Source organism: Oncorhynchus nerka, linkage group LG6 (assembly GCF_034236695.1).
Source record: "Oncorhynchus nerka isolate Pitt River linkage group LG6, Oner_Uvic_2.0, whole genome shotgun sequence".
Taxonomy (NCBI): Eukaryota; Metazoa; Chordata; class Actinopteri; order Salmoniformes; family Salmonidae; genus Oncorhynchus; species Oncorhynchus nerka.
Window position 1 is genome coordinate 53,616,989 of NC_088401.1, and position 25,344 is coordinate 53,642,332.

The 25,344-nt window shown below is 41.8% G+C and overlaps 1 protein-coding gene across 3 annotated transcripts in view; it reads right to left on the bottom strand.

Moving 5' to 3' along the window:
* LOC115130634 (fibroblast growth factor 13) overlaps nucleotides 1-25,344 on the bottom strand; it is a 191,160-nt gene that overhangs the window by 29,118 nt on the left and 136,698 nt on the right. For 2 of the 3 annotated variants that reach the window (XM_065019673.1, XM_065019671.1), the window contains one exon: nucleotides 9,222-9,332. In XM_065019673.1, coding sequence (XP_064875745.1) covers nucleotides 9,222-9,332 — 111 coding nt within the window. Of the gene's footprint in view, nucleotides 1-9,221; nucleotides 9,333-13,895; nucleotides 14,792-25,344 lie in introns of those variants that run through there. The other variant, XM_065019672.1, reaches the window with a different exon arrangement.

Here is a 25,344-nt window from a genome sequence, read left to right on the forward strand (position 1 = left end):
ACGATCAAACAAATCAAACCGTTGTGCTGTAATGAAATGAAATGAAAATGTGATACTACCTGTGGAGCGAAGCGGAATGCGACCGGGTTGTTGGGTGCGGAAGTTCTATTCGGTAGACGTTGGCTAGCTGTTGGCTAGCTAGCAGTGTCTCCTACGTTAAGGATGACAAATAGCTGGCTAGCTAACCTCGGTAAATTAAGATAATCACTCTAAGACTACACACTCTAAACTACACAATTATCTTGGATACGAAGACAGCAAAGACAACTATGTAGCTAGCTAACACTACACTATTCAAGTCGTTCAGTTGAGTGTAATAGTTTTTACAGTGCTGCTATTCGGTAGACGGTGGACGTTTGCTAGCTGGCTAGCTGGCTAGCTGCTGGGCAGATAGCAGTGTAGACTACGTTAGGACGACGAAATACGATAATTACGCAATTATCTTTGATACAAAGACGGCTATGTAGCTAGCTAAGAAGAAATTGCTAAGATTAGACAAATCAAACCGTTGTACTATAATGAAATGTAATGAAATGAAATGAAAAGTTATACTACTTGCGGACCGACGTGCGGATGCGACCGCTCGCTCCAACCCGGAAGTATCCGAAAGGATGTTAGTATTGAAATACTTGCAGGTGTATAATTTTTTGATTACGTGCGCCTCGGAAAAAGACATACCATATAGCCTCCACACGTTTCACACGGGTAGCTTATTGTAGTTGGGACTACAGTCAGAGACTCCATGATTAGCAACATGAAGTGGGAGATCTTTAATCAATGCAAAATGGAATTACACTTTTTTCTACTTGGCAAATACTGCACCAAACACCTTAGTTATATGTAAAATTGTGCAACTAAAACAAAATTTGGCAAAAATCTCAATCATTACAGATTTCTTGAGTTATCTTAGATTTATTCTGAGGATTTTCAGGAAGTGAAATAGGCTTCCTTTTCTACAGTGTCTCATGGGGGACAAACATCGTTAACCAAACGTGGAATCGGTCAGGAAACACACCTCCAAGACTGAAATCGCGTTTTTCTAATGAGCAACAGAAAAACACACGTGCCAATCGGCGTGTTCAGTGGCTCTTTAAACCTCCCTCTTTTTTGTGTTCTAGGCAACCGCCCACAGGAAGTAATGCAGTCTGGAGGCACGGTGGATTTGCAGAGAGCTTGTAGCTGATACGTTTGGCGAGAGCACAACGTTAATGTAGTTGTTCTGAGAAAATAACATGGATGCCTGTCTGCTGGACTGTGTTGCTTCCTATACCCCTTTTGTTTTCTTTGGTTTGGTTTGCATGTTTGTTCTGTGATTTTAATTAGCGTGGTTTTTAAAGTCAAATAATGGATATAGAAGAACTGAGAAGTGAAGGCAAAGTATGGGTAACTTGAAAACAAATGTGGATTGATGCTATAAACTCAACTGAAATGATTTATAGAGAAAGTAATGACATAAAAATAAATGTATGAAAATAGATTTCTTTGTCCACCTCTATTTCACACTGCCTGGTCAACCCAGATTCAAAGAACCTGGTCAGTGCTCTACCATGTGACATAAACACTGTGCTTAGCATGATGCCATGAATACACCTTGATCTCTCCTCCTCTATATCTCTCCTCTCTTCCCTCCATCTCTCATCTCATCTCCTACCTTTATCTCTCCTCTCCTACCTTTATCTCTCCACCTTCCTCTCCTCCCTTCATCCTTCCCTCCCTGCCTCCCAGAGCTCCAGCAGACCCACCAGAGCCCTCCACCCTGAGCCACATCTGCTGCCTTCCTCACAGAGATAACTGATCTGGGATCAGCTAGCTATGTTACTTACTGCTATTTTCAGAGTCTCTGTGTGGTGTAGCTGGCTTTCACATAGGTGGGCGTACACTTACTGTACATGATTGTGGTAGGAAGTACTTTGTGGATTGTATATGCATGTTAGTTTAGTTGATGTAGCTAACGTGTTTTTTTGTGTGAAGGTATCATTATGGGCATAGACAGGATGCCATTTCCATCATGGTCAATGTTCCCTCTAAGCTGCGAGCGTGCGCAGGCGCGCAGTAGCCTGAGACTGCGGCACAGAGCTCAGAAGAAATATCATCCCACTGAGAGAAGCACGAGATTGAACTTCACTTAACTTTCCAGAGTTTTCCCGATTAGTTAACACTATCAACGTTTCCCTTTACTTTGGCAATTGTGATCAAATCAACACAATATTAGCACCTTTCAATGCAACATACTGAAACAAAATGAACTATGCAAGAGATGTTGTTGTAGGCAGAATACATCGGAGTAGGATTCTATTGTGCACAACTCTACACAGACCTATTGTGCACAACTCTACACAGACCGGTGTGGCATAACCAATCAGAGCTGCAGTAGGCCTATATGCAAATAGACCATTACAATATATGGATCTGTGCTATTTACTTCGAACTAGACTGTGTTTACAGCTGTAGTTGTGAATAGATGCGCTTGTTTTGAGATAATAGCAAGAGCTTCATGTAGCCACGTGCACATTTTGTTCCTATCCTTTGCTAGTTAGTGAGTTATTAGCCTAGTTATAGATCATTTGTAGTCAGCAATAGGGGCGTGATTGCTTCCTACAAGAGCATAAAACATGTACATTTTTAGCCATATTTGAAAAGCAAGTTAGGTAAAGAGCTTTTTTTTTGCCTTAAAGGGGCAGTGTTGTATTTCGAGACAGGCTTGAATAAGCTAGGTAGCCAAAAGGCAGAGGGAAGCATAACTTGTCTGATTCTCTGTAATAATTGTATGGGAATAATAATGCATTTTATTTTGTAAAGTGGTTTCTTGCATCAAACAACATAACATGTTTAGTCACCTACTTGTCTGAAGGACAAGGGAAGAAACAGGTTAATGTCAAGCCCTGCATGTTTTTTCCCCCAAAAGTCTAATGGAATGTAGTCCTACATTGAACACATTGGCTGCTACTGTAGGCTGAATGATAGAACAGCTATTTCCATGTTAAAATGTTATGGGAAGCATTTTTCTCCATTATTTTTTATGATAAGCCACTCTGGTAGGCCGACATTATGGTCAAAAAGCCACAGTAGCCTACTTGGCCACTGTTAAGGCTATAACTTAACCTCTTAAGTCGACCCTCTACTTTTTTGAACATTCTGTTAAAAATCGCGCAACATTTCAGCGCCCTGCTACTCATGCCAGGAATATAGTATATGCATTTGCTTAGTCTGTGTGGATAGAAAACACTCAGACGTTTATAAAACTGGTTAAATCACTGCTGTGGCTTTACCAGAACGGCATTTACATCGAAAAGCACAGGAAAAACTGATCACTGAAAATGGGAAAATATATCCATGCGCTACTTGAACCCATTGATAAAGGTGAACCACAATTAATTGACTGAGGTTGCAGTACCTACAGCTTCCACACGGTGTCTAGAGTCTTGTCATTTCCCTTCGAGTTTTTTCTTGGTCAAACACATGCAGGGCACCGTATCTCCTATGGTCTAGGACCGGATATTTTCGTTGAGTTTCTAGCCGGACATTTTTCCAGGCGGACAGCTAATGATCTTTACATCGCCTCCTGATGAATTTTATCGCTTATTAACGTTTACTAATACCTAAAGTTGCATTACAAACGTATTTCGAAGTGTTTTGTGAAAGTTTATCGTCGACTTTTTGAATTTAAAAAAATGACGTTACGTTTTGAAACGATGTTTTTTTCGTTTATCACACAGTCTACATATAACGATATCTAGGCTTTATATGGACCGATTTAATCGAAATAAAGACCCAAATAGTGTTTATGGGACATCTAGGAGTGCCAACAAAGAAGATGGTGAAAGGTAATGAATGTTTTCTATTTTATTGTGCGGTTTGTGTAACGCCGAAATGCTAATTATTTTGTTTACGTCCCCTGTGGGTCTTTTGGGGTGTTACATGCTATCAGATAATAGCTTCTCATGCTTTCGCCGAAAAGCATTTTAAAAATCTGACTTGTTGCCTGGATTCACAACGAGTGTAGCTTTAATTCGATACCCTGCATGTGTATTTTAATGAACTTTTGAGTTTTAACTAATACTATTAGCATTTAGCGTAGCGCATTTGCATTTCCAGAGCTCTAGTTGGGACGCAAGCGTCCCGAGTAGAAGCAAGAGGTTAAAGCAGGTACAGCCTCAGTGTTCACAGTAAACGCGCAATTGGAAGTCGCACAGATTTTTCACAACCTTGAAGTTTGCGCTCAGCAGCCCTGAAATTTGCTCAGTGCCCAAAACAATTAGAGGGAACATTGCCCATTGAATAGGTGACCCCATTCCTGCTACAGCTCATCTCCCTGCAGCACGAGGGGATCCTTCCACTTAATAATACTCCCTCTTCCAGTCCCTTTCTCTTTCTCCACCTCTCGCTCTTTCTCCACCTCTCTCTCTCTCTCTCTCTCTCTCTCTCTCTCTCTCTCTCTCCTGCTCATCTGACTACATGAATATATCCACTTAATGTGTTTCTCTCTCTCCTCTCTGTCCTTTTCTCTCTCTTTGTCTGTTCACTGCGTGCTGAGACCCGTACCCATGACACAGACAAAGCTGCGGTAAACTTCATTTCAGGGGGATTACCAGCCAATCAGCCGCCAGGGATTTTTCGAGAGGCGAAACTCAATTACTTTTACCTCACATAACACCCGAGGTGCTAGAGGAGAGAGCGGGCCAGGGCTGAGGATTCTGCACCACACACACATACAGAAAAACACGCGCGCACACAGACTCATTACCTCACCATGACCTCTAGCCTGTTCTCTGTCTTATCGTAACCACTGACCGACATGGCCATCAATATGACTCTTTTTGCTCTGTCATTGGTCGGCAGTGGCTGACACAGTGACAAACTTTCAGATTCCCACTGACCTTTAGGTTTGAAAATCCCATTTACAAAAACACACTAACCTGAGCATGAAGTACATGTTTCTAAATCAGTGGGTTGTGACCTCCTTCAACATGAACATAAGCGAAAGAGACATGCTCGGTCCTCATAGGAGACTGTAACTACTTTCTTTTTAATACATTTTATTGTATTGTTCTACTTCAAACCTTCTGTTTCTATACCGCATGTCTGAGAACCATTCTCCATAGGAGATGATCATGAAGGAACAAGGCAGTGCTACTGAACCCAGGCTTAACGGGCAGAGCTCAGACCATCAGCATTAACATTACTGTTCTGGTCTCCACATACAGAGAAAGGGACAAACAGATTCAAATCTACCTGACGACACAGGCTTCGCCTCCCAAGCCCTGGTCATTAATTAGCCAATTAGATCGATGTGTGTGAATCTTGGCTGAAGGGTATAACCCGATTGATTGAGCTGTTATTATACAAGATTAGGGTCTCTCTCTTTAACTCATTGTTGTGACAGTGAGGAGAAAGGGGTGGGTGAATTGCCTTTAAGAATGTCTTGAATCAGTGTCCCTTTGGAAACAAATTAGTGTGCATGGATGGTATTTAGCATAATGTTCCGATCATAAAGAGCTAAAAACTTGTGCTACAATGTAGAAAAACATTGTTTTCATGTAGGAGGGATTTATTGACTCAACACTTGTTATTAATTTGCCTTTAATGAGGGATGCCTGATTAGTAATATTATTTTGATTTGTCAAATAATTCTATGGCTCAAAAATTGCCTGCTCAGGTAAAGCAAAAAAAATTGGACTGCTCTGAATTTGGTAAACATCAACCAACACTGCTGTATATTCATAAGGGTGCTACCGCAGCAGTGTTAGAAGACTTGTGGGTGTGCGTGCGTTTGAGTAGGTCCTCCCCACCATCACAAGACACCAGTAGCACCAAGAGGACTATGCTGCCGTCACCATGGAGACAAGAGCACCCAGCACCTAACAACTCTATTTTTGGACGGGTGCAAACGGCTTCCCTTTTCTCCCCACCCTTTTCGACCAGGCTCTATAATTTGTCTCTCCCAAATGTAAATGTTTTGGTTGGGAAAAGCATGCCAATTGTTACATAACTTATCTCAATAGGTAACTGTTAATTGCTCTATCTAACTAGCACTACGACAAATGGGAGTGGATATGTGCTGTACCTCCAGTGAGTATGTTGTGTTTGGTCTCTCTTCTATAAACCAGCTCCCTCCCTTCTATTTTATTCATATCTCCTTCATCCCTCCTCCCTCTCTCCTCCAGAGAAGGCAACATATTAAAACCAGAAGATTACAGAGTCATTTATTGCTGCGGCTGACACGCAGGCTGCACAGAAGGGGTGTTAATTTGTGGGATAGAAGTGTCATCTGGTTTAAGTGACTAATTTAATATAGTCGGGGCTAATTTACAGTCTCCCACAATGCGACAGTCGTTTAGTGTCGGGGTGATGGTGATGCAGGCAGCAGCAGGTACTGTATGACATCAGTGCCCTGACGACAAACCACATGGCGCCATCTGAGGCACGGGCGCCGAGCGGGAAGCTCCCGAGTCGCGCCAACGCTGTGAGGGCATGGCGCTCTGGGACTGGTAATAGTCTACCTAACACTCTGCCAAGGCAACTCTGGTAGAGTGGTTATCAAGACAGGGTAGGACTGTGTTCCTATAACAACAGCTGTCAGTAGGCAGGTTTCCATTGACCCAGGTTTACTTGACAAAAGCAACGTCGCCCAAAAAGCGTTGCAACACGTGTAATGGCAACGGCAGATATAGGAGACATTATCTAAAGATCGAAAACATTTTTAAAAATCCGTTTGACAGGGATGGTTTTTATTTTGTCAAGCATTCTTTATTGCGACAAAATTATAATCGAAACTGCGATTTTTTTCTTAAATTCATTGTTGAATAATGTTTAAGGGCACATGACGTCAACACGTAACTATAATGCTCCACTCTTCTAAATCTATTTTTCAACTACAAAAATAATGTTTCTTTCCAGGGTCCCTTTCCTGACTTTCAAGAATGGCTGAATTGTTTCGCCTTGTTTTTCTGGTTGGCTGGATACAGGTTTCACCAGCCAATTTTTCTGCAGGCTTTTGCGGGCTACTTGAGACATGACACCGATAGGTGGGAGGGCGTACAGATGTATTAATGCAAATGTGGATAATTGTTTAATGGAAACACTTCAACACCTAAATTTTTATTCGACACTGTAGGTTTTTGAGATGTACATTTTTTTTTGTTTGTGATGTCGTTATGTCCATCTGTTTTTATCCACACAAGATTGTTAGATGGAAACACACCATAGCGGGAAATTGTCTAATATATTTGTTCTGTGCAAACTTTCTAAATATCGACAAAAAAATCTCTGGACAAGTTAATGGAAACATAGCTAGTGACCTCTTCATGTTTGTTTTTGTACTGAGAAGTGTCATAATAACCAAGTTTCCATCCAACCTTTCAAACAGCAAATTTGTCGGGAACTTTCCAAATGTCAAAGCAAAATACGCAAGACAAGGTGGGTTCTTTTTGTTTCTGTAAAAATGATGTGAGAAATGGCGGTGGAAATTGCTTTACGCGCAAATATTGATATAATAACCATCCTATGACGTACATTTAGAGTGAAGTGATTATATGTTGTGTGGTCTTCCCATTACGACTCGGGAAAGCATGCAGTTTATTAGGCCACAGATAAATTAGGATGACAGGGTTGTGAAAGTGCATGGCGATGAGCTTGATGCTCCTTTCCAATAAATATTGAGGGTCTTGTTCTGGTGACATGATGATCCATGCTTGGCTGCAGTTTGACAAATAAAAATGATCTCGCCATTCTCCATAATAATCTCATCACTGTATCTGAGAGCTGTTGAATAGAGTGCACATGCCAGGACCAGAGTAGGCACATTGGCTGTGTCATAAGGTGAATGCACCAATTTGTAAGTCGCTCTGGATAAGAGCGTCTGCTAAATGACTTAAATGTAAATGTAAATGTATAAAGGCATTTTCTTATTGACAAAACAACCAATAGAGTTAAAAATGCGATGGAAACCCATTTGACATACATTTTTTATTCAGTACATGGGAATTTAACAGCAAGTTATTTTTTACGTGCACTAAAACATCACGCACAGCCTTTAATCCATAACACATTCATTTGATGGAAACACACCTCTTGTTTACTGTGCAGATGTATTGTTTTTATGCAGATTTGATTGTTTTTATGCAGATTTGATGTTTTTTATGCAAATGTGAGAATATTCACATGAATATATGTCACCAAGTGGATGGAGACCTACCTAATGACATAAAATGATTGGAAATCCATTATTACTGTTGCCAGCAATAACAGTCCTGGCATAACAGAGCATGAGCAGCTGTCAGTCAATAGTCACTATGTGGCAATCGGGATGAGTGCATCTCTAACAGCCTGCACAGAAAACAAAAGGGATTCCATGCGCAGAGCCCTCAAACATCCATCAGTCTGTCTATCTCATTTATATATATCCACTTGCATTGGATTGTGTTTGGGCCTGTTGAATGCATGCTGTTTTTTTTAGCTATCAATCTCTACTTTAGTCTGCCCATAGAAAATCAGGGCACCCTGAGCAGCGGGATTAATGATAGTGAATTATCAATACTGTGTGGATTACAGAAAACCTGCTGTAACTAAAGGAGGTATGTAAGAGATTAAAAAAACGAATCAACTGTACTGAGGCCATAATACTATCAGTCTGCCTAAGCACAATCTAATGCTCCATATTATTGCCATCAACCACTTTCTTTTCTATTGTTCAGTTGAAATCTCAAAGGCTTTGGAAAGCCTAAGGAATTCTAATTCCGATTAGGGATACAAATAGACTGAACTAAATAAGTCTATCTGTATGAGCGGGCGAGGAGATACGCAGTAAATATCTGCAGCAATGGAGAGATCTCAAATGTGATCCGAGCTAGAAAGAATGTCAGCAACGACTTAGTACAGTATGCAGAGTGTACAGATCAAAGCTTCTTCTTTGAAACTGAATCAGCAAGGAAGTGTCTCCTTGATGTATTGTGTTGTAGCACTCTTTACTGTGTGTTGATGCACAGTAACTTCCCGTTGACAGTGTTTATATGTACAGAGAAACAGGATGGTGAGAAGATGGGCTAGTTAGATTGATAGGGTTGTATTCAACTTGACACTACCAAAAAATAAATAAAAGGAAGGGACAACATGAACTTGTCCAATAAGAAATGCTTGTTTTTCAGTTTGCGTTGCTAAATGTTTTGCTATGGTGTGCCCTAATGAATACACATCCCTGGTGGCACGGAGGAGAGGAGACTTACTGTAGCCATTGTCCTCCTCCTTCGTCCCGTCGATGGTGCCATCTGCTTGCAGCTGCAGGTGGAAGCCCTGTCGACTGTACAGCTTCGTCACGATCCCCTTCAACTGGGGTTCTGAGGGGAGGAGAGAGAGAGGGAGGGAAAATAGGGAGGGGAAGAGAGGGGGAGTGTGAGATTGGAAACAGGCTCTGATTTTGCATCAAAGTTGCATCAAGATGCTGATGTAACTTCTGTTATCAAGATGCCTTATTTATGCCTTATTATGCCTTATTATGCCTTATTTACCCATCCATCAGCCATGTATCTTATAACAAGAGATCCTATCCTATAGAAGCCTGGCACGCTAAGCTGTAGACTACAGTAACTAACCAGTCCCCCAGTTCTGCTCCCAATAGACCCAGCATAGCCACATTCTCAGCTCTCCAAAGGCTCAAGAGACCAGTGCAAACACATCCCTGCTGACATCTATAAGTTCTAGCCATGGATACTGGTGTATGAGCAAACAGTTCCTGACTAGAGAGACGACAAAGGAAGTCTGGATTTATTCCAAAGGGGCATGTGGCTACACCGGAGAGGATTAAAATAAGAATATGTGCTTAAGAGTTAGAGTAAATAATGATCTAGGATAAGCACTGCTTAGATGTCAACTGTCTATATGATGTTTGTGTGTTCCCTAGCAAAAATGCCATGTTTTAAGAATTGGGGCTATGCATCTTTATTTTCTGGTGTAATGGAAAATAATTTCTGTCCATCTATGCCATTGGTGCCCAGGACGACGATCCTTGACCGCAAACTTCTTTCTAGTAGACTGCATAAAAGTTCTCAAAATGTTTCCACTAAAAATATATATTTTGGCAATTCACAGCATTACCATCAAGTCTGCTTAAAAATAATGAGGTCCACAGTTCTGATGCACTGTATGTTTTGCTTACAGGTTAGCTTCTTTCTCGAATATTGCTACACAGACAAAATACTTTTTTTTAACCGCTCGATTGACATAAAATTGGACGAATCCGCGGCACTATAGTTGCTAGATGTTTTTTTTCCCCAACTGTCGCTACCATAGCAACCGTCTGAAGTTAGTACGTTTCCATTTCCACGCTTGCGAGACCTGTAACAGACCTGTAACAGAATATTCTTTGTTGTTCCAGTGGTAGTTGTTTTTTTACAACTTTTTTTCTATGAAGTTGCGGTGACCATTTTTTAATACAGTATGAGTGCTGGACCAAGCAGCAAGAAACCGAAAATCTACCACTTTCACAATGAGTGGGAGGAAGATCCTTTTTTCACCACAACAAATTCAAAATGTGTGTGTCCGATCTGCCATTCAAACGTAGCTCTTGCTAAGAAGGGAAATGTCGAGAGGCATTTCAAAACGGTTCACAAAAAATATGAAAGTGACTTTCCAGCTAAAAGTTCACTACGTATGAGAAAAGTAAAAGAGTTGAAGTCTCAACTAGCTGCCCAGCAATCGATCGAAGGCCCAAATCAAAATCAAAGGCAGCCACAACTGCGTCATTCCGGGTGAGTCGCATACTAGCAAAGCACAAGAAACCGAAATGGTAAAAGAGACCTTTTTAAATGCAGCAGAATCATTGTTTGATTAAGGATGCTCAGCTATCCAGAAATACTGTTATACAGCGCTGTGAAATGATGGATGAGGATTTGAGGGAGCATCTTAAAAAAGACAAACGAGCGCATGTTCTTTTCACTTCGACTTGACGAGTCGACAGACGTCATCGAAACCATCTCAGTTGTGCATTTTCATCAGAATGGTGTTTGAAGATATGACTGCCAAAGAGGAGCTGCTCAAAATCACATCGCTGAAAGGAAAAACTTGAGGGGAGAACATTTTTGTGGCATTCAAGGACTTTATTAATAGCACTCAGTTACTCATTTACAAACTTGTGTCCATAACTACAGATGGAGCACCAGCCATGACTGAGCGCATCAATGGACTCATCAAGTCAAAATAACAGATGATCACCTGGAATGGACTCATCAAGTCAAAATAACAGATGATCACCTGGACACCTGCTTGAGGCTAGCAATCAGTAGATATAACCCAGACTATGCAAAGCTTGCTGACAGCATGCAGTAAAAATCATCCAATCAATATGGTAAAATTATATTTAATATTGCAGAGGGGGGGCGTTAGAAAGAAGATCCTATGTAAACTAAAGTCTTGGTACCCCTGGTCTATGCCATCGAAGTAAATGTTCCTGGACAACTAAGAGCACACTCTTAAAAAGTACAAATTCTACTAGCCAATCGGATTACCAATATCATTAGTTAATAAACCTGGAACTGGCCGTGTTAATGATTACACAATCTTGACATTTTGGTGTGTCGTGTTTTACGAAGAGCTGTCCTTTTTCCATGTCCCTGTCCCTAGAGGAGTGTCCTTTACTGTGGGTTACCACACATTTCACCCTCCCTTTCACCTACCTTACCTTTCAACCCTGCCATTTCTACCCTCACAAAGGTTACCGCCTGGCCGATACACATGCTTTGACTATTTTTTTAGTGCCGCTAGCTCCCTATTATCTGAACCTTTCAAGACCAATACAGGAGGAGGCTGACATCCTTTTCAAAGGCAGGGTTTTTCACCAAAATGTCAGTCTATTTTTCCTAAGTAATCTTATGTGTGATGCTGTGTACTGTAGCCATCTGGTTTCATGTAATAAGGCATGTTCTTCAATGTTAGCATTGAATGCATATATGGGGATTGGAGGAGGAGAATGCTTAGAAGACTTATTTATTTGAAAATTCCCATGCTACCTCCAAAACACACATCCACAAAGGTACAGTATGTATCGGAGACAGGGAAAGGCACCATAAGGTGAATTCAGTGCGCTGCTTTTTCTACCAGGAGACATGCTCAGGGACCTCCTCTCACACCCAAACACATGCCCACACCCAAACACGCTGAAACCTCTCTGCTGCCGCTGAGGCTCCACATGTGTTACGAAAGCCACACACTGCCTGTCCTCGTCCCTTTCCGACTTCCCATCCCACCTCAGGGTGGGGATGAGGGGTGATGATAGAGGGTACTGGCTGGTATCATGGTGTGTGTCTAGTTCTGATGAAACACTGCAGGGTAGCTTAGCCCCGGCTCCGTAGCGACTCACCCTCCTCCACTCCCACCTCCCTAATGCACTTAGAAAACAGCCTGTGAACTTGATGGGAGAGGAATTAACTGGAGCTCGTTTAGGTCTGAAAGTACAGGGCTGAGTCACGCTCAACAAACCTCGACGGTGCTCATTAACCAGTAGCCAGGTTCAAGTAGCCATGTAAACATCACAGAGAACCAGCCATAAGGTAGTGCTGGGATCTAGCATGGCTAATGTTAGGAGATGTTAGGAGCCCCATGATCAAAAGCCCAGCTAATGTTAGGAGCTAATGGTCAAACGCAGACTGAGGTTTGTCTGACTATAGCGTGGCTCCCTGGCTGTGGCTAGGTGCTGTAAGCTGCAGTGGGTGCTAAGCCTTCATTACTATATTAATCGGGCCTCTGAGAAATAGACTGCATGGGCCACTCAGGGACTCTTAGAGCTCCCTTGGGATTCCTTATCTGTTTTCGGTTAGAGCACTGCTTTGAAGTACATCCACTATACTGCATTGGCAGTACAGGAAATGTCCCTGGACCCCCCCCCCCCCCCCCCGTTTTAAAATCCCAAAATAGAAAGTGTAATACACAATGAAAATGTGTTAAACTTCAAATGCTGAGTGTTTACTGTACACCCTGTGTCCCATTATAGTACTTCAAAGCAATATATCTGCATAGCCTTTTAGAGGCTTTTTGAAGCTTGCTCATTGTGGATTCATCACAATAGACAGAAGAATGGTAATGATATGTAAAGACCACAAACCCAGTGGGCTTTTGTTATGCATTAAACCTGCTTAGCTGGCTCCATTGTCCTGGTCCACCTGGGATTACATGAGCAGACATTGAGGTATGAAACACCAATATAGCATATCCTTTAGGTCAGGGATCATCAACTAGATTCAGCCACAGGCCGGTTGTTTCTTGAGCGGATGGTCAGGGGTCCGGAACATAATTACATATCATTTGTAGACTGCAAATTGACGGCAAGAAGCCCAAACAGGATATAATATTTTACTAATACATAAAAGACTGTAAAAACACCAGCAAATCAGCTCCAAGTGATTTTAATTTTGGAAATCTGTTCAAAATGATTCCCACACATAATAGAGAGACACGTGATCCTATACAAATGTATGCAAGGTTTAAAATAATTATGTCCAACAATTTAAAAAAAGACTAGAAAACTTGGGGGGCCAATTAAAATCAGTGGCGGCAGGCCGCCAGTTGGGGAATCCTGCCTTAGGTCGTTATTAAGTACAGTCTGAAATGTCATAAATCCAACTAAATGAACAAAAACACATATCTATAGGATACTTACTCACTGTCTTTGCTGGGCTCTAAAGGTTTATATATATATATATATATATATATATATATATATATATATATATATATCAAATCTAATAATTGTACTGTTATCCTATATAGCCACTTCGTTTACCAAGTTCCCCTAATATTTGGTGCACAGAGCAGAGTTGGTGAAAGTGATGAAACAAAGAAATGGTAACAATAACCAAACATATGGATTTTGATTGTGATGGTCTAATGAAAGTATATCCAAACCAGACCTGGTCGCCTCCGTCTCCTCTTCTTGGAGCCGAAGAGTTTGACCCGAGAGAACATAGACAACCGACTGGGTTTGTTCTCGCATTGCTTTGTCTTATTCGGGCTGCTAACGCAGCGGCAGGCATTAGATTTCTCCCGCTCCCTCGCCTGCCTTTTCTGCCGAATAAGGGAGCTGGCTATCGCTGCAGCCATGGCCAGTTTGACGGGTTTCCCGAGGAAGCTTCCACACTATAAAAAAGGTTTCGCCTCTACCTCTTCCTCCCGACCGTAGGACTTATACTTTAAAATCTTACTCAAGGCGCAGTGGTCATCAAAATAGTCCTCAAATGCAAAGCGCAGTTATTATTCGTTAATTGTGCAAAAAACATGACATTCTGCATAAAAAAGTACCTCCACTCTTCTTCAAAATGCTGGCAATTATATGTTCTGTAAATGTATAATTTTTCTGATGGTTTTGTTGGTAATGGTGCATCTTATCTCCGGAAAAAAATAAGTTCCACTCTCATGCAGCACATATAGTTTACCAGAGCGCGAGGTATTGATCCTCCAACTGTGTCATTTCCTCAGCATCATAACTAAATACGCGCAGCACTGTTCCCCTAAAAAGCCGGTTTGTACCATCCCACAAAAGCATGGACCGTGCACATCAAGAGTGGCGCAGAGGCAGGTGGTCTTGAACGGCGCTAAATGCGCAGACAGAAAAACACCTGTTAGAGGACACAGAGAGAAACATTCCAATGCTGATGTTTTTTCTCTTCTCTTTTTGGTAGGTTAATCTCCCTCGTCACTGGCAAAACCCTGCTGGTACTAAACCTGTTTAATATGTAGCGACGGGTGAGGTGAGAGAGACTAGTTATTATGGAGATTCCGTTGGTTTTTCCTCTCTTGTTCAAGCGTGGTGACAATAGTTAATGAAATAAAGCTCTTCATTCAAATGCAGAATCAGACCCTAGTGCATGGTACAGTCTCAGCTATACTGCTGTGCTCTGAGGGAGCATACTACCCAGGCGCAGAACTAGCATGGGGGCGTAAGATTCTGGTACCCTCTCTCACTCTGTCCCTTCATTTATTCAATAACCATTCAATGAGTATGCCAATTATGCCTAACCATTAAACATACGAAAGATTCATTAAAAAAGTTGTCATACAAAAGATTCATATATATCTTTTAGATGAAATGATATCACTTGCAGTAAATTACATAGTCTACCCTAATTAATACAAAACACTGCTTCCTTATCATGCATTGTCAATATACAACTACAAAAGTACATTTTCTGAAGACAATTTGGTGTATTGCTAGATTGTTTCAAGTACTTCTTGTTTTGAAATAAGTTATAGTAGTGGTAGTGACTGCAGTAGTAATGGTAGCGACAGGTTATATTGATTGATTGGCTGACTGGCTGATTGATTGATTGGATAGGAATGCCTGAACATGTGAACATTGTTTTGGTGTCTCTTAAAAGATTCAAGAGTTTAACCCTTGGTGGGTTATTTTATGCACATTTAAATAGTTACAGTTGATACAAGTTATTTTAGAATTTGAAGTTAGAATAACCTTAGAAAATTGGTTTGGTATCTCTAGCTATTAAGGTTTAAAAGTTACTGTTGGTCAGTTATTTTCTGCAAACCGATGCAAATATATATAGTTAAAGTTGGTAAAGATTTTAAAGAATTGGCCGTTAGGATAGCCTAAACAAGTTAAAGTTAGTTTAGTGTCTCTAGCTTGAACGTTTCAAGAGTTAACATGATTGTTGGTGGGTATTATATGTAAATGTATGCACATTAAGTAATAATTTGTGGTGCGGACCAAAGCTAGACCCTTGCTAATGCGAACCAGAGCTAGCTAGCTATGCCCAGGACCAAAGCTGGACCAGAGCTAGTGCAGACCAGAGCAGTAGTAGTGGTCAGTAATTGTGTTGTTGTGGTCAATAGTGTGGTTCAGTTGTTGTGTGGTCAGCAGTTGTGGTCAGTAGTTGTGTGGTTGTGGTCAGTAGTTGGGTAGTTGTGCTCAGTTGTTGTGTTGTTGTGGACATGAGTTGTTTGTCTCAGTAGTTGTGGTCAGTAGTTGTGTGGCCGTGGTCAATAGTTGTGGTCAGTAGTTATGGTCATTCGTTTTGGTCAGTCGTTGTATTGTGGTCAGTAGTTGTGTGGTTGTGGTATGTAGTGGTCAGTAGTGATGGTCAGTCCTTTTTAGGTTGTGGTCTGTAGTTGTGGGCAGTAGTTTTGTGGTTGTGGTCAGTAGTTGTAGTCAGTAGTTGTGTGTTTGTGGTCAGTAGTTGTGTGTTTGTGGTCAGTAGTTGTGTGGTTGTGGTCAGTAGTTGTGTGGTTCAGTAGTTGTGTAGTCAGTAGTTGTGTGCTTTAGTAGTTGTGGTCAGTAGCTGTGTGGTCGTGGTTCAGTAGTTGTGTGCTTTAGTAATTGTGGTCAATAGTTGTGTGGTTGTGGTCAGTAGTTGTTTGATTCAGTAGGATGTGGTCAGTAGTTGTAGTCAGTAGTTGTGTGGTCAGTAGTTGTGTGGATTCAATAGTTGTGTGTTTGTGGTCAGTAGTTGTGTGTATCTGGTCAGTAATTGTGGTCAGTAGTTGTGGTCATTAGTTGTGTGGTTGTGGTCAGTCGTTGTAGTCAGTAGTTTTGGTCAGTATCTGTGTGGTTGTGGTCAGTAGCTGTGGTCAGTCGTTGTGGTTAGTAGCTGTGTGGTCAGTAGTTTTTTGTTTGTGTTCAGTCGTTTTGTGGTTGTGGTCAGTAGCTGTGTGGTTGTGGTTCAGTAGTTGTGTGGTCAGTAGTTGTGTGGTTCAGTAGTTGAGTGGTTGTGGTCAGTATTTGTTTGGTTCAGTAGGTTGTGGTTTAGGAGTTGTATGGTTGTGTAGTTGAGTGGTTCAATAGTTGTGGTCAGTAGTTGAGAGGTCAGTAGTTTTTTTGTTTGTGGTCAGTAGCTGTGTGTTTCTGGTCAGTAGTTGTGGTCAGTCGTTGTGGTGATTAGTTGTGTGCTTGTGGTCAGTAGATGTGTGCTTGTGGTTCAGTAGTTGTGTGGTCAGTAGTTGTGTGGTTCAGTAGTTGTGTGGTTCAGTAGTTGCGTGGTTCAGTAGTTGTGTGGTTCAGTAGTTGTGGTCAGTAGTTGTGTGGTTGCGGTCAGTAGTTGTGGTCAGTAGTTGTGGCCAGTTATGGTCAGTAGTTGTGGTTAGCAGTTGTGTGGTTGTGGTCAGTAGTTGTGGTCAGTTATGGTCAGTGGTTGTGGTCAGTAGTTGTGTGGTTGTGGTCAGTAGTTGTGCGTTTGTGGTCAGTAGTTGTGTGGTTGTGGTCAGTAGCTGTGTGGTTGTGGTTCAGTAGTTGTGTGGTTCAGTAGTTGTGTAGTCAGTAGTTGTGTGCTTTAGTAGTTGTGGTCAGTAGCTGTGTGGTTGTGGATCAGTAGTTGTATGGTTCAGTAGTTGTGTAGTTAGTAGTTGTGTGCTTTAGTAGTTGTGGTCAATAGTTGTGTGGTTGTGGTCAGTAGTTGTTTGGTTCAGTAGGATGTGGGCAGTAGTTGTGTGGTCAGTAGTTGTGTGGATTCAATAGTTGTGTTTCTGGTCTGTAATTGTGGTCAGTAGTTGTGGTCATTAGTTGTAGTCAGTAGTTGTGGTCAGTATCTGTGTGGTTGTGGTCAGTTGTTGTGGTCAGTAGCTGTGGTTAGTCGTTGTGGTTAGTAGCTGTGTGGTCAGTAGTTTTTGTTTGTGGTCAGTCGTTTTGTGGTTAGTAGCTGTGTGGTTGTGGTTCAGTAGTTGTGTGGTCAGTAGTTGTGTGGTTCAGTAGTTGTGGTCAGTAGTTGAGTGGTTGTGGTCAGTATTTGTTTGGTTCAGTAGTTGTGTGGTCAGTAGTTGTGTGGTTGTGTAGTTGAGTGGTTCAATAGTTGTGGTCAGTAGTTGAGAGGTCAGTAGTTTTTTGTTTGTGGTTAGTAGCTGTGTGTTTCTGGTCAGTAGTTGTGGTCTGTCGTTGTGGTCAGCCGTTGTGGTCATTAGTTGTGTGCTTGTGGTCAGTAGATGTGTGCTTGTGGTTCAGTAGTTGTGTGGTCAGTATTTGTGTGGTTCAGTAGTTGTGTGGTTCAGTAGTTGTGGTTCAGTAGTTGTGGTCAGTAGTTGTGTGGTTGCGGTCAGTAGTTGTGGTCAGTAGTTGTGGCCAGTTATGGTCAGTAGTTGTGTGGTTAGTAGCTGAGTGGTTGTGGTCAGTAGTTGTGGTCAGTTATGGTCAGTGGTTGTGGTCAGTAGTTGTGTGGTTGTGGTCAGTAGTTCTGTGTTTGTGGTCAGTAGTTGTGTGGTTGTGGTCAGTAGCTGTGTGGTTGTGGATCAGTAGTTGTATGGTTCAGTAGTTGTGTAGTCAGTAGTTGTGTGCTTCAGTAGTTGTGGTCAATAGTTGTGTGGTTGTGGTCAGTAGTTGTTTGGTTCAGTAGGATGTGGGCAGTAGTTGTAGTCAGTAGTTGTGTGGTCAGTAGTTGTGTAGATTCAATAGTTGTGTTTGTGGTCAGTAGTTGTGTGTTTCTGGTCTGTAATTGTGGTCAGTAGTTGTGGTCATTAGTTGTGTGGTTGTGGTCAGTCGTTGTAGTCAGTAGTGGTGGTCAGTATCTGTGTGGTTGTGGTCAGTCGTTGTAGTTGTGGTCAGTATCTGTGTGGTTGTGGTCAGTAGCTGTGGTCAGTCGTTGTGTTTAGTAGCTGTGTGGATTCAGTAGTTGTGTGTTTTTGGTCAGTAGTTGTGTGTTTCTGGTCAGTAATTGTGGTCATTAGTTGCGTGGTTGTGGTCAGTTGTTGTGGTCAGTATCTGTGTGGTTGTGGTCAGTAGCTGTGGTTAGTAGCTGTGTGGTCAGTAGTTTTTTGTTTTTGTTTGGTTCAGTAGGTTGTGGTTCAGTAGTTGTGTTGTCAGTAGTTGTGTGGTTCAGTAGTTGTGGTCAGTAGTTGTGTGGTTCAGTAGTTGTGTGGTTGCGGTCAGTAGTTGTGGCCAGTTATGGTCAGTAGTTGTGTGCTTGTGGTTCAGTAGTTGTGTGGTCAGTATTTGTGTGGTTCCGTAGTTGTGTGGTTCAGTAGTTGTGGTCAGTAGTTGTGTGGTTCAGTAGTTGTGTGGTTGCGGTCAGTAGTTGTGGTCAGTAGTTGTGGCCAGTTATGGTCAGTAGTTGTGGTTAGTAGTTGTGTGGTTGTGGTCAGTTATGGTCAGTGGTTGTGGTCAGTAGTTGTGGTTAGTAGTTGTGTGGTTGTGGTCAATTGTTGTGGTCAGTAGCTATGTGGTCAGTAGTTGTGTGGTTGTGGTCAGTCATTGTGGTCAGTATTTGTGCAATTAACAATGGTTCCTGCAATAATTATAGCACTTTAAACTATGTGTATGAGATAAGAACGGGACCTGCAAGCGCAAGCTCCACTGCAGTACCTTGGACAACAACACTGACCTTAGTGCCTTGAGATTTTGCCTACCACCACCTGCTCCACTAGCCAGGCAGGACTGTGTGGAAGAGACCCAAACAAACATGACCATGGTGCTCAAGTGCGAGATGCAGTGACCAATGACTTGGAGTGTGGGCAAAGCCCTGACAAAGTTGGAGATGGATTGGGCTATAACTCTGACACACTTGGTCAGGTGAAGAAAACCCTGAATGCAACCACTGGCAGAAAACAACAACATTGGGTGATGGAATCAATTAGACTCGAGCAGAGACTGATCCATCAACAATATTCCACATCCTGTCTGTCTGTCCTTAGAGCAGGGCGAGGAGATGAGCGTTTGGCAACAACAGGAAGCTCGCACCCCCACATTTTTTCACCAACGCGTTGCCATGGCAGTGTGGCCTCTACCAGTTTGCCTTGCACTGAGGGGCACTGCAACTTCTGTTGATCTGGCCAAATAGGTTATTTACAATGAAAAATATGAGGATGACAACGATGTTGAGGATAAACATGAGAGCAACTGAACACAGTCATCTACATTTTACTTGCCTACGTAAAATCATAAATCGCTTGCAACTCTGTGAAACTGATAGGCTACCATTTTGGATGACAAGCGATCGAAAAAAAACTCTCTCACGACAAGACAGTAGGCTATGACAGGACAGGAGTCATGTCCTGTTATTGCATCAACTGCAAGATCAAACGTCTGTCGGGAGACAGCACCCCCTCACTGACAAGGCTACTGTCAACAACTCCCTGCAGAAACAGCAGTAGTCTACTTCTCCTCAGCCTCCCCTCCCTCTGTTTCCTCTCCGTGCTTCACATCGGAAATCAAAGCCTCCACATGGGCGCCACCTACAGTCCAGATCTGAAGCTGCCGTACACAAACTTTACATCTGATATGATTCACAGATCAATAGCGTTGCACATTAGGCTCTACTGCATACACTGCCACACACGGACACCAAAGACCATATTTAAAAAAAAATACAAAGAAAAATGAGGACGAAACTGTTACTTCAATTACAAAGAAATAGACTATTACCCAATCATCTCAATTAGGCATCTATACAATCATAGAGGGAATAGACAATAATAAAAGGCGGTTTCTGGAAACACTCAAGGCTCCAGAGTATGCCGATAGCCGACATATTTAACAGAAAAGGGTACTGTAGGTTATAGGCTACATTTTCAAATTTGAACTACCATTAACATTAACCAGTGCGATCAAAATAGATCATCTTTTAACATCGTAAAAAAAAAAAACATTACCGATATATTTACTACCATTGATATGCACCAAAAAGTTACATTTTGAATTCTATGCATCAGTTTTAGCAAGTATGCTATTATACATCCTAGGCTACACATCAACTAAATATAATAAGCGTTTGACCTCAAGACAAGTTCTGTATGATAGAGTTCTACAGCACTTCTATCGCCCAGGTCATCTTCCTTCAACACCATGGACAGCTCCAGCGCCAGGTTGTGCGCCTCTGTCAATAACATCCTTGTTCCGCCACAGATCATGCAGCAAAACACAAAGTAAATAGGATATTCGTATACTCGCGATATGGGGCATATTCCACATCAAGTACATCAGAAAGTAGGCTATGTCCCTAGAAGTCAAACAAACGGAAGAAAATGTACAGGAACACTTGGAAAGGAGAAGCACAGCCTACCCGACGCAGATTTCCTCAAGGGAAAAGTCTTGCTTCTATGCATAACTCAAGCCAAGAAAAGTGTCCTCAATACGAACAATAGCCGACAGATTTTGGGATTGAAAGCAAGGAGATGCCACAAAAGTTTAAACCAGATCATTCAAAGAACTGTCAAAGGCGTAGACGGGGAAAGCGTCAAGGCGGGGCCGGCAGAAGATGGAGAAGAAGATCATTAACACACGGGCATTAGTGACATGCCATTATGACGCTCTGAAATACTCATTAAAGATGCATTTGGAGGTCTTGTTGGTTTGGAGTGTTGACACTAAACTGCAGCAGGCTCGCTGAGTCGAAAATGAAGAAAAGGGGTCGAAATTGCTCGTAGAGAATGTACTTCCTGCCTAGAGCAGAGAGTAGTTTCCTCTCATATTACAGCAACATGGATGTAAAACGATCCTTTAATGTGCCGGGTAAAATGGTTATGCAGGCCCTGTCCACTTTCCACTGAAATGCATCGACGTACATCAATGATGACAATACGCATTAGCAGAGTTTTATTTTTATTTTTTACATGGAAGCTCTGTTGTTCTGGACACTTAAGAGAGATTTTTAACAAACTGGTACAGTGGTATTGTTGAAATTGGCTTTCCAATTTATGCTTTATCACATAAACTGCCATAGATAAAGGGCAATCAAACACGGAAGATAATTTAATCAGGCCAACTTGAAGACATCATTCAAACGTTCTTACATTAAATGACCATCTTCCATGTTTAATGAGAAATGACAGATAGAGGATGAACTTACTTAATGTACATAAAGTATAGAAGAAAATGAGATCATTGTTGATTAAACTCTCTAAGACAAGCGCCAATATATTAGCCATTGTGATGGCTAATATATTGAAGGCCTAAACTGTGGTGAATGTGATTCTCTTGTATACCGTAGGACAGGAGTATTCAACTCTTACACTACGAGGTCTGGAGCCTGCTGGCTTTCTGTTCAATCTGATAATTAATTGCACCCACCTGGTGTCCCAGGTCTAAATCAGTCCCTGATTAGGAACAATGAACAATAGCAGTGGAACTGGTTTCGAGGTCCAGAGTGGAGTTAGAGGAGTGTAGGTAGATACCTTGAGGCAGAGGCATAAAGCAGATCCTGAACACCAGATGAACACTAGATGGGGCAAGTGACCAGCCTTACATTGTTGTTGCAGGCTTGCCATTGAAGCTGGCAATCACCTGCGCTTTAAAAATCAGACTTACTGAAAGTCTGTAATAGTATGACCTCTCAAAGTAGGCCTACAATTTATAAATATATGAACTAGTACACTTAAGACTTGTAACGTAGACAGTACTGTATGTATGTGTGTATGTGTATCAATCTGTATCAATCGCCATAAAACCATGTGTTTTGTCCCATGCTCTGCCCATCAATAATCCTGCCATAGGATAAGTGGCCCCCAACAGGGACAAGAGGCGACTCCGGGATGCTGACGTTCTAGGCAGAGTTGCAAAGAAAAAGCCATATCTTAGATTAAGATGGGCAAAAGAACACAGACACTGGACAGAGGAACTCTGTCTAGAAGGCCAGCATCCCGGAGTCGCCTCTTCACTGTTGATGTTGAGACAGGTGTTTTGCGGGTACTACTTAATGAAGCTGCCATTGGAGGACTTGTGAGGTGTCTGTTTCTCAAACTAGACACAATGTACTTGTTCAGTTGTGCACTGGAGCCTCCCACTCCTCTTTCTATTCTGGTTAGAGCCCGTTTGTGCTGTTCTGTGAAGGGAGTAGTACACAGCGTTGTACGAGATGTTCAGTTTCTTGTCAATTTCTCATATGGAATAGCCTTCATTTCTCAGAACAAGAATAGACTGACGAGTTTCAGAAGAAAGTACTTTCTTTCTGGACATTTTGAGCCTGTAATCGAAACCCACAAATGCTGATGCTCCAGATACTCAACTGGTCTTAAGAAGGCCAGTTTTATTGCTTCTTTAATCAGACAACAGTTTTCAGCTGTGCTAGCATAATTGCAAAAGGGTTTTCTAATGATCAATTAGCCTTTTAAAATTATAAACTTGTATTAGCTAACACAACGTGCCATTGGAACACAGGAGTGATGGTTGCTGATAGTGAGCCTCTGTACACCTATGTAGATATTCTATAAAAAAATCTGCCGTTTCCAGCTACAATAGTCATTTACAACATTAACAACATTAACAATATCTACACTGTATTTCTGATCAATTTGATGTTATTTTAATGGACTTTTTTTTGTTGCTTTTCTTTCAAAATCAAGAACATTTCTAAGTGACCCCAAACGTTTGATCAGTAGTGTATATATATACAGTCGTGGCCAAAAGTTTTGAGAATGACACAACTATTCGTTTTCACAAAGTCTGCTGCCTCAGTTTGTATGATGGCAATTTGCATATACTCCAGAATGTTATGAAGAGTGATCAGATGAATTGCAATTCATTGCAAAGTCCCTCTTTGCCATGCAAATGAACTGAATCCCCCAAAAACATTTCCACTGCATTTCAGCCCTGCCACAAAAGGACCAGCTGACATCATGTCAGTGATTCTCTCATTAACACAGGTTTCAGTGTTGACAAGGACAAGGCTGGAGATCACCCTGTCATGCTGATTGAGTTAGAATAACAAATTGGAAGCTTCAAAAGGAGGGTGGGCCTTGGAATCATTGTTCTTCCTCTGTCAACCATGGTTACCTGCAAGGAAACACGTGCCGTCATTATTGCTTTGCACAAAAAGGGCTTCACAGGCAAGGATTTTGCAGCCAGTAATATTGCAACCTAAATCAACCATTTATCGGATCATCAAGAACTTCAAGGAGAGCGGTTCAATTGTTGTGTAGAAGGCTTCAGCGAGCCCAAGAAAGTCCAGCAAGCGCCAGGACTGTCTCCTAAAGGTGATTCAGCTGCGGGATCGGGGCACCAACAGTATAGAGCTTGCTCAGGAATGGCAGCAGGCAGGTGTGAGTGCATCTGCACGCACAGTGAGGGGAAGACTTTTGGAGGATGGCCTGGTGTCAAGAAGGGCAGCAAAGAAGCCACTTCTCTCCAGGAAAAACATCAGGGACAGACTGGTATTCTGCAAAAGGTACAGGGGTTGGACTGCTGAGGACTGGGGAAAAGTAATTATCTCTGATGAATCCCCTTTCCGATTGTTTGGGGCATCCAGAAAAAAGCTTGTCCGGAGAAGACAAAGTGAGCGCTACCATCAGTCCTGTGTCATGCCAACAGTAAAGCATCCTGAGATCAATCATGTGTGGGGTTACTTCTCAGCCAAGGGCTCACTCACAATTTTGCCTAAGAACACAGCCATGATAAAAGAATGGTACCAACACATCCTCCGAGAGCAACTTCTTCCAACCATCCAGGAACAGTTTGGTGACGAACAATACATTTTCCAGGATGATGGAGCACCTTGCCATAAGGCAAAAGTGATAACTAAGTGGCTCGGGGAACAAAACATCGATATTTTGGGTCCTTGGCCAGGATACTCCCCAGATCTTAATCCCATTGATAATTTGTGGTCAATCCTCAAGAGGTGGGTGGACAAACAAAACCTCACAAATTCTGACCAACTCCAAGCATTGATTATGCAAGAATGGGCTGCCATCAGTCAGAATGTGGCCCAGAAGATAATTGACAGCATGCCAGGGCCGATTGCAGAGGTCTTGAAAAAGAAGGGTCAACACTGCAAATATTGACTCTTTGCATCAACTTCAGGTAATTGTCAATAAAAGCCTTTGACACTTATGAAATGCTTGTAATTATACTTCAGTATTCCATAGTAACATCTGACTAAAATATCTTAAGACACTGAGGCAGCAAACCTTGTGGAAATTAATAATTGTGTCATTCTCAAAACGTTTGTAAATGTTGTACATATAAAATAAAATCGTTAAAAAAGAAGACACCTGTACCATGTCAGATATAAAGCTGAAATGTATTCAATTTTGAGTTTGCATCCCAATATTACACTTTATATATATCACATAAGACTGAAATATAACAAAACTGTTTGACGTAGAAACACTGGATTTTCTGTGTAATTAAAAAAAAAAGTTGAAATTATGAAAAATATGAATAACATCTCATCCTTGAGGCCACTACAAGGCGATTTAGTCCTTTGACTGCAGGAAAGGTGTCTACACCTACTATATACATTTTACGGACACGGGACAAACACGGTATAACCAAAGTTAAGTCAACTGGCTGCTGCTGTGATGATATGGAGTGGTAATAATATGAATATTGCAACAGGTTTCAACTTGAGAGGCGAGCGTCAAGAAAGAGAGGAGAAAGAGAGATGGTCACCCAGCCTACCAGGGCTGACGCATGTGTGTGTGTGTTTGTGTGCGTGC